The sequence below is a fragment of the Mobula birostris genome, chromosome 2 (assembly GCF_030028105.1).
Source record: "Mobula birostris isolate sMobBir1 chromosome 2, sMobBir1.hap1, whole genome shotgun sequence".
NCBI classification, from domain to species: domain Eukaryota; kingdom Metazoa; phylum Chordata; class Chondrichthyes; order Myliobatiformes; family Myliobatidae; genus Mobula; species Mobula birostris.
This window is the reverse complement of record NC_092371.1, coordinates 221,644,630-221,662,904: the sequence shown is the minus strand read 5'-3', so window position 1 is coordinate 221,662,904 and position 18,275 is coordinate 221,644,630. Positions and strand designations below refer to the sequence as shown.

Here is an 18,275-nt window from a genome sequence, read left to right as displayed (position 1 = left end):
TTTAGTCTGCTCTTGCTGATCAATCACAAGCACATATTGGGTGCTGGTCGATGCTCTATTATGCCAGCATGACCCTCTTGCTGCTGTCTTTTTCTACTTGGGCAGTGAAATCCCCTCCTCTCAATCTTCCGATGTCCGGATTGTGTATTGTTACAAGACAGCCACATTTTGCAAACTGAAGTGCTCGCACAACGTTGAACTGTCGATTAGTAACCTGTATATAATCTTCAACCTCAAAACATCTCTGTGCTTTTTCTATTACAAATCAAGATAGCGCATTTTAACTGGAAATGATCTCACATGGGAGTAGATACTGGATACTTTTTCAATGGAAATACCTTCTTGATGTTGAAATTTTTCAGACAGTGGGAACATTTCCCTCTCAATCTTGGCCCAAACCATCCTTCTTATACCTTATAGCTCATACTTTATCAAGCCAGCACAATCCAAGTGTCCATTGTTGTTCGAGCAAAAGATATTTTGCTGCCAGCAATTTAACATTTGCAGTGTATAAACCCAACAGCAGCAAATACAATTATCATTGCATCCAGAAACAGTTTTATGGTGCCAGCCGTAAAGAACGAATTATTATTTCTTTGCAGTTACTGGAAAAGGCCAGTCATCTGCAAATGCTCAGCATCCTGTCACTCATCAATGGGATTATATATAATTATTACATAAATAAATTTCAATAGTAGTATGACAAAAGTTAAAAGGTAAACAGTAAAATGCTGCTGACACTTCATATGTGTTAAGACCTGGAGTCCTGCTTTTGAGGAAAAGCATATTGATAGTTTTTGTAAAGATTCTCTCCACTAATATCTATTTATATGCTTAAATTGTTTTGATGTAGTCATCTCTGTGTGATAAATTTAGCAAGAGTTTGAATTGAATGATATGTAAGACCATACGATATAGGAGCAGAATTAGGCCATTTGGTCCATCAAGTCTGCTCCGCCATTTCATTATGGCTGATCCAAATTTCCTCTCAGCCTCAATCTCCTGCCTTCTCCCCATATCCCTTCATATCCTGACCAATCAAGAATCGATCAACCTTTGCCTTAAATATATATGTACTGCCCTGGTTCATTTTTTTTACTGTTATGCTGTTCTTTATTTGATTTTTGTGCCGTTTTGGGCAAGCTACTTGTTTAGGTTACTGTTGAAGATCAGAGATAGGAGAATTAGGATAGCTGGATTAAGGGGCGATTTCTCTACTGAGGGACACCAAGGGTGGGCCTGGGGGCTTTTGTTAAGGAGATGAAAAGAGAAGATGCCAGAGAGAAGTGGTTGTAGGATTTGACTCGGAGTGGGGCCATGATTCGACAAAGCCTGGAGAGAGATTGAAGGAGGATTGGTGAAGGGGAAACCGTGAGCTCCAAATTGTGCAGATTAGACTGTTTCATTAAATTGGGCCCTTTTCCTTTTTTTGTTCTTTCTCTACTAACCTTTTAGTCATTAGCATTAGAAGTATTAGGAAACAAAATCTTTGAATTGTATGTGGTGTGCTGTCTGTTATTTTGTGGTACTTACTTGTAACAGGGTAACGAATCACGCAGCATCCACACACATGGGGTTTTAGGCTGGGCTTGCACCTCAATCTCACACATTTGGCAGGTCGGAGATTCTCTTCCCTAGACTTACGCAGCCAACGGACCCAGAGAGTTTCATATATAAAAATTTGGCCTCTACAGCTGTTTGTGGCAAAGAATTCCACAGATTCACCACTCTCTGGCTAAAGAAATTCCTTTTCATTTTTGTTCTAAAAGGACACCCGTCTATCCTGAGGCTGTGTCTGATGGTCTTAGACTCTCCCACCATAGCAAACATCCTTTCCACAGCCACTCTATCAAGGCTGTTCACCACTCCATAAGTTTCAATGAGGTCACCCCTCATTCTTCTGAATTCTAGTGAGTACAGGCCCAGAGGTATCAAACTCTGTTCATATGACAAGCCATTCAATCCTGGAATCATTTTTGTGAACCTCCTTTAAACCCTCTCCAGTTTCAGCATACCTTTTCTAAAATAAGGGGCCCAAACCTGCTCACGATACTCCAAATGAGGTCTCACCAGTGCTTTATAAAGTTTCAACATTACATCTTTGCCTTTATATTCTAGTCCTCTTGAAATTAATGCTAACATTGCATTTGCCTTCCTCACCACTAACTCAACCTGTAAGTTAACCTTTAGGGAGTCCTTCACAAGGACTTCCAAGTCCCTTTGCTCCTCACATATGTGTCAGTGTAGCTATCTCAGTTTTACATCTATCACAATGACTATCAACGTTAGGAAAGATTTTAGAAAGTCTCGATTGTAATTACATTGTGTGGTTCATCATATTCTAATTCACATGTAGTCTTATGTTAACTTTGTGGGTAATTAAATTTGGTATGTTCTGGTGTTGAGAAAAGCAGGGTGCATCACTCTCAGTGGCTGACATGCCAGGAGTTCACACTGGACATAGTATGTAGTTATAATTGTGTTTTCTGGTAGATATTTTTGTAAATATTAGCAGTTTTCTTTTTGCTATTTTCACTAATTCTTGTAAGTTTGATATTTTGACACCCTTGCACTCTAATGCTAAACGACTCAAGCCATCTTTTTCTTTGGTCAAAACACATTCAATGATATTGTATGGTTTATCACTGAAAAATCTATAGCTTGACTCTGTTTATTCCATGTGATTAGGATAACACCGTAAGGGTGATTTGGGCCTATCATCCTAATGATGTGGGGCAAGATGGTCCACAGTATCACTCATCAAACCGTGGAAGGAAAAGTCTTCATCTGTTGAACCCCAAAATGGATTCTTCTATTCCTAGTGATGTACTTACATTCAATATTAGGCATCGTAACGTAAGTACATATAATAGACTTAATAGCACCTATTATATTAGTTTATTTAATTCTCTGCTTTCTCTACCTTACAAAAAATATACCTCATTAATAGACGATTTTTTTAATAGTTTGTTTTATTTTGTTTAAGACAGGTCTTGATACCTAACAAGGACACAACTTACTGGTGCCAAATCTTTAAGTTGCCCAAGTTAACCAAAAAGCATCATGTAGTAAGGGTAAGTAACACAACTATCATTATTTTTTTATATTCCCAGCATATTAAAATAAGGAACAACAGTTTTAGCAACTTGCCATAAGTCTGTACTACAGGGCAATCGAGGCTGAATCCTAGACTGTTGTTTTAATCTGTTAATATCTTTATTTCTTGACACCTGACTTCAATAAGTTAATGTTTGAGTCTTTTGTGTAGCTGTGACCAAATTAATTGTTTGCACTTGCAGGATACTGCAATACTGCATGGAATATGCATGTGGCTTTCTGAAGAATTGACCTATTGGCTGGCGATCCTTTGCAGCTGGGAGCAAAATTAAAAATGAGTTCTGCACGTTCAAATATGTTGCAAATCACAATGCATAACGAATAAACTCTTATCGAGTTTCCAGCTGGGTGCAGGCATCGATTATAACTGACGTTTCGATGACAAACTCTGCCATCTTATGGAGATGGCAGAGTTTGTCATCGAAACATTGGTTATAAGACATTAGATACTTTTTCACAAAGCATAAATTCTGTCGAATCCTTGGCCAGCACTGTACAATAGTGAAGACTAATTTAGGTTAGAGGAATGTTCCAGTCCAACAGAGAGAGTGCTATATTTTCAAAGGCAACATCTTTAGCTTGAGATTTTAAACATTAAAACTGATATCTCTCAGTTAATGTAAAAGATTCTACGTTATTATTTCACAGATGAATTTCATGATAATATCTACTCTTCAACCACCAGTATTGAAGCAGATGATATAGTTATTAACATTGTTGTTATGGGACTGTGCTATGGCAAATTGTTTGCTGTTTTCTATATTGTAGAGTGCCTATGTATCAAAAAGTGCTTCTCTATCTGCTAAGCGCTTTGTAAATGAAGACATTATTTTTCCTTTTTAATTTTTCAACAAGGGAACATTAAAATAAATGGAACGTAACTGAACTTATGATTCAATCTCTATCTTGTCATCTTTATGCATGTGTTCAGTTTGTAGTTATCTGAGCAATTTCAGTGTCCTAGTGTTATTAGTGAATAGACGTTGACTTCTAAAAATGGCTGTGGAAAGTACCTTTCCTACAACTAAAAAGAACAGTTATATTTACAACAGATGAATTCTTTGGTTATATCTGGATATGTCTAACCATCATACATTAATCTTGGGAAGGTAGGATTCAAACTGATTCCTTAAAAATATTTTCACCAAATGACTTTCTTAATCTGTATTTTCCAGTGATAGCTCCACTCAAGGATAAAGGAGGGAATATGTGCTTGGTGTCAGACCAAGTGGCTGAGGTATTAAACAAGTTCAAAGTTCAAAATAAGTTTATTATCAAAGTACATATTTGTCACCATATACAAACCTGAGATTCGTTTTCTTGCTGGCATTCACAGTAAATGCAAGGAAACACAATCGTATCAGCGAAAACCCATACACACGGTAGACAAACAACCAATGTGCCAAAGACAACAAACTTCATATATAAGAAGAAATAAAACAAACAAACATAATAATAATAATAAGACCATAGGAGCAGAACTAGGTTATTCAACCATCGAGTCTACTCTGCCATTTCATCATGGTTAATCCAAATTTCCTCTCCTGCCTTCTCCCCGCATCCCTTCTTGCCCCGACCAATCAATAATCTATCAGCTTCTGCCTTAAATATACATAAAGACTTGGTCTCTACAGCTGCCGGTGGCAAATAATAAATAAATAAGCAATAAATATTGAGAACCTGAGGTGAAGAGTCGTTGAAATTGAGTCGATAGATTTTGGGAGCAGTACAACTTTGGGTGAGTGAAGTTATCTCCTCCTGTTGAAGAGCCTGTGGCTTGAGAGGTAATAACTGTTCCTGAACCTGATAGTGTGGGTCCTGAGGCTCCTATACCCCCTTCCTAATGGCAGCAGCAAGAAGAGAGCATGGCCTGGATGCTGGGGGTCCTAGATGGTGGATGCTGCCTTCCTGCAATCGGGCTCCTTGTCAATGTGCTCAGTGGTACCTGTGATGGACTGGGCTGGATCTACTACTTTTTGTGGGATTTCCTGTTCAAGGGGCATTTATGTTGCTATTTACCGAGGAGAAAGATTTGGAGAACAGTGAAGGCAGAGATTAATGAGAAAGCAGTGCTGGGATAAGACTCCAAGGCCTGATGACATATGCCCCAGAATATTGAAGGAAGCAAGTGAGGAGATTGCTGAAGCTTTGAAAAAGATGTTTCTGCCCTCACTAGCACTGAATGAGGACTAGAGAATAACAAATGTGCAACAAATGAGGACTGGAGTGTAGCATATGTGCCTTTGTTCAAGAAAACAAGTAGGGATAATCCAAGTAATTACAGGTCTGTGAGCCTTACATCAGTGTTAGAGAAGCTATTGAAGAGGATTTTGAGAAATAGGACTTGTGTGCATGACCTGCTTTAGGACAGTCAGATGGATTTGTGCAGGGAAGTTGATAAAAGGGCTTGATGTGGATAAGGCAATGAATGTTATCTACATGGACCATAGTAAGATATTTTATAAGGTCCTTCATGGTAGGTTGATTCAGAAGATCAAAATTCATGAGTTCTAGGGTGAATTGCAAGTTAGAACTTATAGAAGAGGAGAGGGGTGGAAGGCTGTTTTTCTGGCTGGAAGTTCATGACCAGTGGTGTTCTGCAAGGATTGGTGCTGGGACCTGTGTTTTTTGTGATACTGTATCAATTATTTGGATAAAAATGTAAACAAGTTTGTGGATGATACCAAGACTAGTAGAGCTGTGGACAGTGTAAAGAACAATCAAAGAATACAATAAGATATAGATCAGTTACAGATACGGGCAGAGAAGTGGCAGATGGAGTTTAGTCTGGGCAAGTGTAAGGTGTTGCAGTTTGAGACCTCAGAGGAGGAGGGGAACATGCTTTTAAGGTTGGAAGGGAAAGTTTAAAGGCAATGTGAGGGGCAGGGTTTCTTTTTTTATGCAGAGAACAATAGGTGCCTGGAATAGGTTATTGGGGTAGTAGTGGAATCAAACAGTATAGTGGGGTTTAGGAAGCAAGTGAAAATGAAAAGAATGGAGGGATATGGATAGAACAAAGGAAAAAGACATTTAGTATAAATTGGTATCAAGATTGGCACAACATCACGAGACAAATGTTCTGTCCAGTGCGGTATGTTCTATGTTCCAGAAAAATAGGATGTTGTATTTCACACCCAACTGACTTCACCTATCGCCTTTTAGCTAGGCCTCCTTCCCCTCGCACCACCTTTTTATTCTGCCATCTTCCCCCTTCCTTTCCCTTCCCTCCCAAAGAAGGGTCTCAACCTGAAATGTTAACCGTTTATTCATTTCCATAAATGCTGCCTAACTTGCTCAATTTCTCCAGCATTTTGTGTGGTGCTTTGGATTTCTAGCATCTGCAGAACCTCTTGTGTTTATGTTGAATATAGTTACAGGAGAAGTTCAGTTCAGGTAAACAAATGAAATGCATGGCACATGACAAAGTAAATTGGGAAATCAAACGTTAATCTATAGTGTATTAAAGATTCCATTAAAGAGTCTAATGACAGTGGAGTAAATGTTTTCCCTGAGTCTTGAAGTATGTGTTTTTATACCCCTGACTGATGAGAGAGGTGAGAAGGGAGAATGCTGTAAAGAATAAAGGAAAAAAAATGGACACGGGTGGGATGTGAGTCTGCCGTTCAGGAAGGATGAAGGTAAACAGCAAAATAAACAAGCTGGCAACTCTTAGCTCAGCTTGGCAGGGAGTAGTTTTCCTGTACTAGGAGAGCTGAGACAGCATGCATCAGAGTTCTGCAGTGGGAGCTGTGACACTGCTGCAAGAATGGCTGCTCAACATTCCCTGGAGGATGCTGGGTCAGTCTCAGAGGAAGACACCAGTTGTGAAGTGCCTGGCTCTGTTAGTCATCAAGGCAATGGGTGACAGTGTACAACATACACTGATGTCATGAGATGCAACAGCACACATCAGCCAGTGTTGGAGGAAATCTGGCCACAGGAAGACAGAACCAATCTTTAGCAACACACACAAAATGTTGGAGGAACTCACAGAGAGGAATGAACAGTTGATTGTTTCGAGCTGGGACCCTTCATCAGGACTGGAAAGGAAGGGGGAAGAAGCTAGATTAAGAAATTGGGGGAGGGGAAGATGATTGGTGAAGGTAGGTGAGGGGGGAAGGTAAGTTGGTTGGGGAGGGGAGATAAAGTGAGAATCTGGGAGGTGATAGGCGAAAAAGATTGAACATTGAAGAAGAACGAATCTGCCAAGAGAAGAGAGTGGACTACAGGAGAAAGGGAAGGAGGAGGGGCACCGGAAGAAAATAATTGGCAGGTAAAGAGAAGAGACTGGATAAGATGGAAGCCTGAATTGAGAATGGAAAAAGGGAGAAGGGGAAAGGAGAGTGAAATTACTGGAAGCTGGAGAAATCGATGTTCATCACAGTAGGTTGGAGGCTGCCCTGAGGTGCTTCTCCACCAACCTGAGAGTGGCTTCATCACAGCAGTAGAGAAGGTCATGGCCTGACCTATCAGAATGGGATCAGGGAGTGGATTTAAAATGGTTGGCCACCAGGAAATGCTGCTTGTTGTGGATGGAGCACCCAGATACACTAAAAAACCCTGCAGGACTTGCCAGTGACGTGTTGCCTCACCTGGAAGGACTGTTTGGGGCCCTGAGTGTTGGTGAGGGAGGAGGTGAATGGGCAGGTGTAGCACTTGCACCAAGGCAAGGATTGGTGCCAGGAGGGAGATCAGTGGGGAGGGACGAACAGAGAGAGTGATCCTAGTGGAAAGCAGAGAATGTGGGAGAGGTAAAGATATGTTGAGTAGTATGATCCTGTTGAAGATCATAGAAATTATGGAGAATGAGGTGCTGGATTTGGAATCTCATGGGGTGATAGATAAGGACAAGGGGAACTCTATCCCTGATATGGAGGTTGATGGCTGATGCCTGGGAAATGGAGGAGATGCAGGTGAGGGCTGCTGGATGCTAGGTTCATGGGGTGGTCGGTTTGGACAAGGGAAACTCTTTCACAGTTCAGGCGGTGGAAAGATGGGGTGAGGGCGAATGTTTGGGAAATGGAGGAGATATGGGTGAGGGTATATCATTCTCTGTAACTTTGGTGGCAGAGTCAGAATAGGTATAATGGTTGTCCTTAAATCTGACAGTCTCGGATAACAAAAGCAAAGAGTGAAAGCCAGATTGAAGTTCCAACTGCATGCCGTTAACAGCCCTAATTTGACCACACAGTACTGGATTAAAACTCACATATTTGGTTGCTAGTGGCAACTCAACCATTAGACCATTGAATGTTTCCGGCATTAGATTTTTTTTCAAAAATCTAGCAGAAGAATACAAAGAGCCTCAGTCTAAGAAGTTTTGAGACAGCACCCTGCAAAGACAGTGCTTGCCATTATTGGCAAGTTTATAAGAGAATAACAGATTAATCATGTAAGATTACCCTCTCTGTGATTATACCTACTGCAAATAATAGTGTTTAGTTTAATAATTCCACTTTGTTTCAGAATGGGAGGATACCTTCTCCCAGTTGTGACTTATGACCATTTCAGAAACGAATAATCATTCAAAAAGTTCATGCTTGCCTTTTATGCTAAATAGTTTCCTTGGATTGTTGTTTGAGTACCACTTATAAAAAATATAATTTATTTCTTCTTCTGCTCTTTCAGAGCATAATTTGGGGAGGATATTATGTATAAAAGATCATTGTGCATGAAACAATGTATAACAAAACTGTTGATAACTTACGGACTTTGTGCTAGGTTGACTATTACCGTGATTAGATTAAAACTTTACCCTGATATATATGATTTTGTGTGATTGCTAGAAAAACGAGAGATTAGCTGGATCCAAACAATGATTGCTTGAGTTACAGACCAAGAGCCCAGATGATAGATGTAAGCATCCCAGTGGTCTTCACAGCATGAAGGGGCAAAACAAACATGATTCACCAAATCAACACACACGAAACCTGGAGGAAACTAGTAGGCAGGCTACATCTATGCAAAAGAGTAAACAGTCGAAGTTTCAAGCCGAGAACCTTCTTCAGGACTGAGAAGGAAGGGGGAAGATGCCAGAATAAAAAAAATAGGTGGGAGATGGTGGTGGTGATGGGAAAGGTCAAGGACTGGAGAAGAAAGAATCTGATAGGAGAGGAGAGTGGACCATAAGAGAAAGGGAAGGAGGTGGAGGGGTGGGGACCCAGAGAGAAGCAATCGGCAGGTGAGAAGAAATGTAAGATCAGAGTGGGGAAGAGAGGAGGGGTGCGGTGGTGGAATTTGTTCACCGGGAGGAGAAATCAATATTCATTCCATCAAGTTGGAGGGTACCTAGACGGAATATCCTCCACCCTGAGGGTGGCCTCATCTTGGTACAAGAGGAGGCCATGGATTAACATGTCAAAATGAAAATGGGAATGGGAATTAAAATGTTTAGCCACTGGGAAGTCCCAGTGACAGATGGTATGGAGGTGCTCGACGAAGCAGTCCTCCAATTTACGACGGGTCTCACCAATGTAGGCTGTTTTAGGAGCATTGGACACAATGGGTGATGCCAGCAGATTTGCAGGTGAAGTATTGCCTCACCTGGAAAGACTGAAGCCCTTAATAGAGGTGAGGGAGGAGGTGTATGGGCAGATGTAGCACTATAGCTGCTTTCTGGGTAAGTGTATGGGCAGGTGTAGCACTTAGCCCACTTGTTGTGATAAGATTCACCAAATAACAGCAATTCTTGTGCTGAAATTGTGTTTTTCACTTCTGTGATTAAGATTTGGATTTTTCAGCAGTGAGTCACTTATTCAAATAGTTTCACTATTTCTCTTTGAAAATGTAGTGGGATCTTTAATGATCTGAGAAGGCAGATGGGAGCATCTGTGTATTACCTTTTCAACCACGCATTTAAGTGTTGCACTGTCTTGAAGCATCAAGCGTAATAAATTGAGCAGCTCTTAGAAATTCACAAAGTAACCCTCCAACTTAAATGGATGTTCTGTGGCTTTAGCTGAGACTTCAGGATAGTGCATGCCTCCCAAGTGGCTGGGCCAAGGATGTCTCACAGAAGGTGGAGGGGATGATCAGCCTGAGATCATAGAACATAGAACAGTGCAGTACAGTATCGATCATCTGCACACAATGTTGTGCCGATCTTTTCAACTACTCAAAGATCAATCTAACACTTCTCACTAATATAGTTCTCCATATTTCTTTCATCCATGTTTCTCTTAAGTGTTCCTAATGTATCCGCCTCTACCACCACCATTGGCTGCACTTTCCACGCACCTACTACTCTGTGTTTTTAAAAATAGAACAACTCCCTCTCCTATACTTTCCTGCAATCACCTTAAGATTATACCTGCTCGTATTAGTCATGTCCGTCTGGGAAAAGGTATTGCTGTCCACTCTATCCGTCCCTCTTATCTCATAAATGTCTATCAAATCACCTTTGAACCTCCTTCAATCCAAATGGAAAGGCCTTAACTCGCTCAATTTTTCCTCCAAGGATATTCTCTCTATTCCAGGCAGCATCCTGGTAAATCTCCTCTGACTCTCTAAAGCTTCTATATCCTTCCTATAACGAGGTGACCAGAATTGAACACAATTCTCCAAGTATGGTCGAAGCAGAGTTTTATAGAGCTGCAACGTTACCTCACAGCTTTTGAACTCAATCCCCCAACTAATCAAGGCTGACACGCCATATGTATTCTAAACCTCCCTATCAACTTGTACAACAACTTTGATAGATCTGTGGACCAGGATCCTGCTGCTCCTTTACACTGCTAAGAATCCTGACGTAAACCTTGCACTTGGCCTTCAATTTCAACCTCCCAAAGTATATTCATTAAAATGTTTCTGGATTGAACTTCAGCTGACACTTCTTAGCACAGCTCAGCATCCTATTGATGTCCCATTGTAACTCATGATAACCTTCTACACTATCCACAACCTACCAACCTTTGTATCACCTGCAGACTTACTAACCAATCTCCCACTTTCCTAGCCATGTCCTTTATAAAAATGACAAAGGAAAGGTCCCAGACTACTGGTCACCGACCTTCAGGCAGAATATGCTCCGTCTATTATCATTCTCGCCTTCCGTAGGCAAGCCAATTTTGAATCCACACAGCCAAGTTTCCCTGCATCCCTGTGCCTCCTGACTTTACTTGTTGGACACCTTATCTAATTCCATATACAGCATATCTACAGCTGTACATTCATCAATTTGTTTTCTCACTACCTCAAAGAATTCAACTGGGCTTATGAGGTATGACCTGCCCCTCACAGGGGCATGCTACTTATCCCTAATCTCTCCAAGCACTCATAAATCCTGACTTTAAGAATCTTTTCCGCTAGTTTGCCCACCGCTAATTTAAGACCCAGTTCCCGTTTCTGATTCCCACTCATACTGACTCAGAAATTGATCTCTCCAGGACATCCGGGATAACATCCCTATCTAGAGCTGTGTTCCTATCCCTGATGACCACTCCCCTATCTCTTTTACCTCCCTCCCTGTCCCTTCTGAAACACCTAAACCCCGGAGCATCCAGCAGCCATTCCTGCCCTTGTGTCAGCCAATATTCAGGATATTACAGCTCAATATCAGGATTGAGCAAACACAGTGAATTATAGTGTTGCTATGAGAAAAATTTTTTCAGTCTACAGGTAGCTACAGGCTTGACCTATGGAGAAATTCCAAAGAACAGTTCGTGCCGCCTTCACACTAATTGCCACTGTTACTTAATGGGGTTGTTTTTGGTGAGAAACCAGTTGATCTTTAATCATTTTTAAATTTTGGTTTAAGCAAATAAACATGTTTTAATTAGATTTTATTTTACTTCTACTCTTTGGTGTGGGTTTAGGAGTTGGTTTCATTTCAGCAGTATTTCAGCGATTTCCTGCTCCAGCTCGCCACAATTTCTTTTTAATCACTTTCAAACTTTATTAGCCATTAAATATTTTAACTTTAAAATAAATGCCTCTCTTTAGAGAATATAAAACTCAGAGTTTTATATTAGATCTTATATCTTGAAATTGGTTTCCATGCCCTTTGAGATATTCTTGTCTTTTCTCCATCAGACAGTTCTTTCTTGTCACTTCCTTGATGGCATTCCTCTATGTATTAAATCATTGATGCTATGTGAGGTGCTCTTCTGCATTCACCGTTATTTGTCACTCCTGTTCACAAACTGAAAACAACTGTATCTTCCGCCTTTTATTTATAGCTAAGCTTCTGCTGTCACTGGAAATACTAATGTGTAGATCTGCCTCTATCTTTAGTTCTTATCCTGCTGGGCTAAGGCTCCAGACAGAGGACTTGTTTTTTTTATTGTGTCAAGCCATTCCTTTGAAGCTATTTTAATGCATTTTAATAAGTCGTAGTTCCCTTTCAAGGCCCCAAAATCAGCTTGTAGTAAATGTATGCCGGACACACATCCAATAGCTTTGATAGATATCTTGATGATCTCTCAGGCGCATTGTTTGAACTTTAAAATATTGTAACTTTCTTTTATGTTTCCTGACCTATTTCTTCCTTTTCATGTCTTCCATTCCATTCCTGTGGTTGTTCTTCTCCCCATCTCACCATTCTTTCCTTGTTCCACGACTCCTGGTTACCCTGCTGCCTTATTTTCTTGCTGTACTGCTTTAGCGTATAATTTTTTTTTACAGCTTTGGGTAGGTGGGGTGGAGGGGCTGGTTTTGGCGTTGTTTCAATTTGTTGCTGTTGAGTTGTGTTGTTCTGCTGAACATTCTGGCCATGCTGTGATGGGACTCGAATGTGTAGCAACATTTACGGGCTCCTCAGCTTGAGCTATTGTTAATGCAAACAACACATGAATGAAGTCCTGACCTACTCAACCTTCCCCCATAACTCAGGTCTTCAAGTCCCAGCACCATCCTTGTGCATTTTGTTTCCATGCTTTTAAGCTTAAAGATATCTTTCCTGTGTGGCTAACACGAGAGGGCATTGTTTTAAGGTGCTTGGAAATAGGTACTGAGGAGATGTCAGGAGTACATTTTTCCACACAGAGAGTGGTGGGTGCATGAAATGTTCCGCCGGCGGCAGTGGTGGAAGCGGATACAATAGGGTCTTTTAAGAGCCATAGGTACACAAAGCTTAGAAAAATAGGTTATGTGCTAGGGAAATTCTAGAATGTGTCTAGAGTAGGTTACATGGTTGGCACAACATTGTGGGCCAAAGGGTCTGTAATGAATGTGCTGTAAATTTCTGTGTATGTAGGTAACCAGAACAGGTCAGCCACATTCTTATACAATTTCAGCGTAACATTTCAACTACTATACTCAATGCAATGCACACAAAATACTAAAGGACCTCAGCAGGTCAGGCAGCATTTATGGAGAGGAATGAAGAGTCAGTGTTTCAAACAGAGACTTTTAAACAGGACTGGAAAGGGAGGAGTAAGAAGCCAGAATAAGAAGTTCTGGAGGTGGGGGCTGGGTGTGGGGGAGTGGAAGAGCACAAGCTGGAAGGTGGAAGATTGTGGATTTGCACCATCTGCAGAATTCCTTGCATTTATCCTATACTCAATATCTTGATTTATGAAAGCCTATGTGCCTCAGGGTCCCTTTCTGAGCCTACCAACTTGTGATGCCCTTCCAAGGAATTATAGATCTGTATTCTCAATGTCCCTTTGTTCTACTGCACAGCTTAGACCCTTACCATTCACTGTATAAGTCTTACCTTGGTTTGACCTCCCAAAGGACAACACCCCACACTTGTCTTCATAACGTTCATTCTGGAAAGTAAGTTTAACCACGTCAAAAATCTGCTTGTGTGTGTAATCATAATTAAAATGGAAGAATCCATTGTCATTGTTGCCAGGAGTCTTCTAAATGGAGAGAGAACTGTGGATCAGATGTTCAATTCCGTAGCTTTTTGTTTGTTTATTTGGGAGACAGGGTATGTTGTGTTGTGAGTCACACTGGGTGGAATTTTGAGCACTTTGTTAGAATGTGCATAAAATGAAAGGCTGAAAAGATTGAATTGTCTGAAATTAGAGAGCTTGGTACTAAATTCGGCAGGATACAATGTTTCCAGATGAAAGATGAAAGTTGTTTTTTCAAACTTTCATTGGCCTTTTTTGACAGTGCAAGAGGTCACAGACAGAAAGATCAGAGAGAGTGATATAATGAATTCAAGTTTTACTTACGCACAGTGTTTTCTCTTGGCTTTCTAGCCTTTGATAAGGTGTTAGCCAATTTGATTCACCATCCTCCACACATCAATCCAGAAAGTATTTGGTAGAGCGCTGCATAAAAGGTTGCGGCACAAAATAAAAGGACTTCTTTGGGGGTAATGTGTTGGCATGGAAGGTGGATTGGCAAGTAACAAAACAGAGTTGGGATAAGTGTGTAATTTTCAACTTGGTAGTCAGTAACTAGTAGAATATCACAGGGGTCACTGCTGGAGCCTGATAACTTAAAATCAAGATGAAGGGACAGAGTGTATTTCAGTCAAGGTTACTCATGAAATAAAGACAGGTCCATCTGCAAGGGGCAAGGAAGAGATAACAAACCTGCAAAGAGATAGAGATAGCCCAAGTGAAGTGCAAGATGTTGGCGGTCGACTTTAATGTGTGTTATCAATTATCTATTGAGCTATCAATTTTGGAAGGAAAAATTAAAAAGCAAATTATTATTAGATTGGATTGATATCACAATATGTTGCAATGCAACAGATTCTTAGTATATGGAACTCATTGAGGTCTAAATTCTGGAAATCTTCACACAACAGTTTTGTGGAAGTATGTTTGTACATTTCTCAGAACTGGGGCAATTCTAGAGATGGCTCGCCACCAATTTAGGGGAATAGTAATAAATCGTTCTCTTGCTATTGAAGCCAGATTCCAAAACTCAAAAAAAAAAATTGACAATTTCTTGGAGGTTTCTTGGTGATTGATTTCCATTGTCCGCTGCTGCGATTCTAGAGGGGTTTGTTTTGAAGTGTGCAGAAAGGAATGTGGAAGATGTTTGTTTAATTTCATAGCCTTTTTTAAATAAAACCAGCTGGTTCAGAACTTGGGTACAGCATGACAGAGAGCAGGAGCAGGTGACTGGAAAAGCAGAAGGTGAGAAAAGAGGGATGATGAGTATGTTAGGTTATGAAGAGGTGGTCAGTTCAAAGGTCTGAGAATTGGGATGAACGTGATTGGGCAACCTGGAAGTGATGGCTATCCAGAGACTGCTTGTTTACTTGCACTGCTCTTTTTAGTAGCTTTTACACTTTACGCTGCATTGTTATTGTTTTACCTGATTCTAGTTCAATGTGTAATGAGCTAGACTAATACCCACTGTGTAATGATTTGATCTGAATAAACAATATGCAAGATAAAGCAACACTTCCAGAAATGCTGCCTGACCTGCTGAGTTCCTTCAGCATTTTTTGTGTGCTACTTTGGATCTCCAGCATCTGCAGAATTTCTCATATTTCTAGTATGCAAGACAAACTTTCCACTGTATCTTGGTACATGTGTCAATAATAAACAAACATTAATACCACTGAGGAAGAAATGGGAAGAAATGAAAAAAAAGGAATGGGAAGAAAAACTCTCTTGTGATGGTCAGAGCTCAAATGATTGGGGATCTCAGACTATCAGAAGATATGGGCTTTTACAGTGGTGATGCAGTCATAAACAATGTGATTTATTTAAATGGACCTCTAACCTGGAATAGGGGTATGAAAGTACTGCCGGTTCTGGAACATCCAATGGTGCCAATGGGCTCTTTGTGCTTTTGTCCATTTGATATTATCTTTGTTAGTGTTTACAGATTTGGTGGTTTTCATAGATTACTGGGAAACAACATATACACATCTGAGTCAAACTCTCACACTTAATTTTTTAGGGTCAGACAGCAATGTAAAAATGCCACCAGCGCTGTGCCAAAAGTAATCACGGTACTTAAAATATGTCTTATGAGAAAAGAAGATGCATTTTGCATCGCTACAAGATTATTTACTGCCTCCTTTTTAATGCTTTTATTCACAGGTTGAACCCATTATTCAGAAAGGACATGAACATTTGGTACATCATATTCTCCTTTATCAGTGCCACAGCAGCTTAAATGATAGTGCCCTTGACATTGGGCATGAATGCTACCATTCCAATATGCCAGATGATTTTTTACGTTGTGAAAGTATCATTGTAGCATGGGCAATTGGAGGAAAGGTAGGTCATTATTCTTGTAATCTGTTCATTTATGTAGAAGCAATTCTTCAGATGTAAAACCAAAGCTTTATATTTACTGTATTTAAAACTGTTTGCTCTTTATGACTATAATATTTCAGTTCATAAATTTTCATGTGTCTAGAGATGAAAGATATAACAACTGAGTAATAGTGGCTCATCTGACATTGTTTATTTTTGTAGTTTCATGTAAGAACACACACATATGACACTACTTTATTTTATGCCACAAACTTTACTGCATAAAGATATCCTAGGTTTATTAGCAACATTTTTTTTCAATCCAGAAAGGAGCAATGAAGCCTTCCATCTTCACACTTGTTGACCAAGATTTTCTGGCACTGTTGCTATGGCAGTATATTGTCTGTCTCATGGACAGGTTTGCCCGCCCAAAGAGACTTAGAAACATAGAAAACCTACAGCACAATACAGGCCCTTCGGCCCACAAAGTTGTGCCGAACATGTAGAAAAGGGAAGAGGTCCTGAAAAAAGAGTAAAGCGGGTTAGGAAGGAAGTTGAGAAGCAGGACCACAAAGGTAGTAATCTCGGGATTACTGCCTGTGCCACGCGACAGTTGGAATAGGAATAGAATGAGGAGGAGGATAAATGCATGGCTGAGGGATTGGAGCAGGGGGTTCAGATTTCTGGATTATTGGGACCTCTTTTGTGGCAGGTATGACCTGTACAAAAAGGATGGGTTGCACTTGAGTCCCAGGGGGACCAATATCCTGGCGGGGAGGTTTGCTAAGGCTATTGGGGAGAGTTTAAACTAGAATTGTTGGGGGGTGGGAACTGAACTGAAGAGACTGGGGAAGAGGAGGTTGGTTCACAAATCGAGAAAGCTTGTAGACAGTGCGAGAGGGAGGATAGGCAAGTGATAGAGAAGGGACGCGCTCAGACCGAAGGTTTGACATGCGTGTATTTTAACGCGAGGAGCGTTGTGAACAAAGTGGATAAGCTTAGAGCGTGGATCAGTACTTAGAGATATGATGTGGTGGCCATTACAGAGACTTGGATGGCTCAGGGACAGGAATAGTTTCTTCAAGTGCTGGGTTTTAGATGTTTCAGAAAGGACAGGGAGGGAGGCAAAAGAGGTGGGGGCGTGGCACTGTTGATCAGAGATAATGTCACTGCTGCAGAAAAGGTGGAGGCCATGGTGGTAGGGACACGTTAGGCACATTTTGTGGGCCAAAGGGCCTGTATTATGCCGTAGGTTTTCTATGTTTCTTTGTCCCTACCTTAGAAATTACTAGGTTTTTCCATAGCGCTCTATTTATTTAAGCTCCATGTACCTATACAAAAGTCTCCTAAAAGACCCTATCATATCCGCCTCCACCACCGTTGCCGGCAGCCCATTCCACGCACCCACCACTCTCTGAGTTAAAAAACTTACCCCTGACATCTCAGACTTCACCTTCTTTGCACTCAAACCCTGGTTGGTTCCTGTTTTCCTTGACATAGAATACCATTTAGGAGCTGCTCTTAATTTTTCTTGGTCTCGTGCCCTGAAGTATTTATTCCACTTAGTCAAGTTAACCATGAATGCCCTTAAGAATTCCCTTTAAAGTTACTTAAGTGATTCCTCATGGTTCAGACTTATATTTATTATGCAAATACAAGATCTGTACTTAAACATTGTAAATGCAGAAACTACCACTTTTACACATAAAATCGTATTGCCTGCTTTCATCTAAGACTAAGGTAATCATGCGTATCCTTTATACATAACCTCTGACTGGTTTGTGTACTGCTTTCCCAAATATTGCCAATAAATCTGAGGAACCCCTACTTCTCTCATCTGCTAAAGTCTAGAGCCATTTCCCTTTCCGTCATAGAGAAGTGCAATACTGAAACAGGCCCTCCAGCCCATCAAGTCCATGCTGAAACTGTTTAAACTGCCTACTGCCAACGACCTGTATTGGGACCATAGCCCTCCATATCTCTATCATCCATATACCTGTCCAAACTTCTTTTAAACATTGAAATTGAGTTGGCATGGAC

The 18,275-nt window shown here is 40.6% G+C and overlaps 1 protein-coding gene across 1 annotated transcript in view; it reads left to right on the top strand.

The window, feature by feature from the left end:
- moxd1 (monooxygenase, DBH-like 1) overlaps positions 1 to 18,275 on the top strand; it is a 96,280-nt gene that overhangs the window by 39,559 nt on the left and 38,446 nt on the right. The window contains exons 3-5 of the mRNA XM_072251511.1: positions 2,689 to 2,856; positions 2,991 to 3,074; positions 16,077 to 16,256. Coding sequence (XP_072107612.1) covers positions 2,689 to 2,856; positions 2,991 to 3,074; positions 16,077 to 16,256 — 432 coding nt within the window. The remainder of the gene's footprint in view (positions 1 to 2,688; positions 2,857 to 2,990; positions 3,075 to 16,076; positions 16,257 to 18,275) is intronic.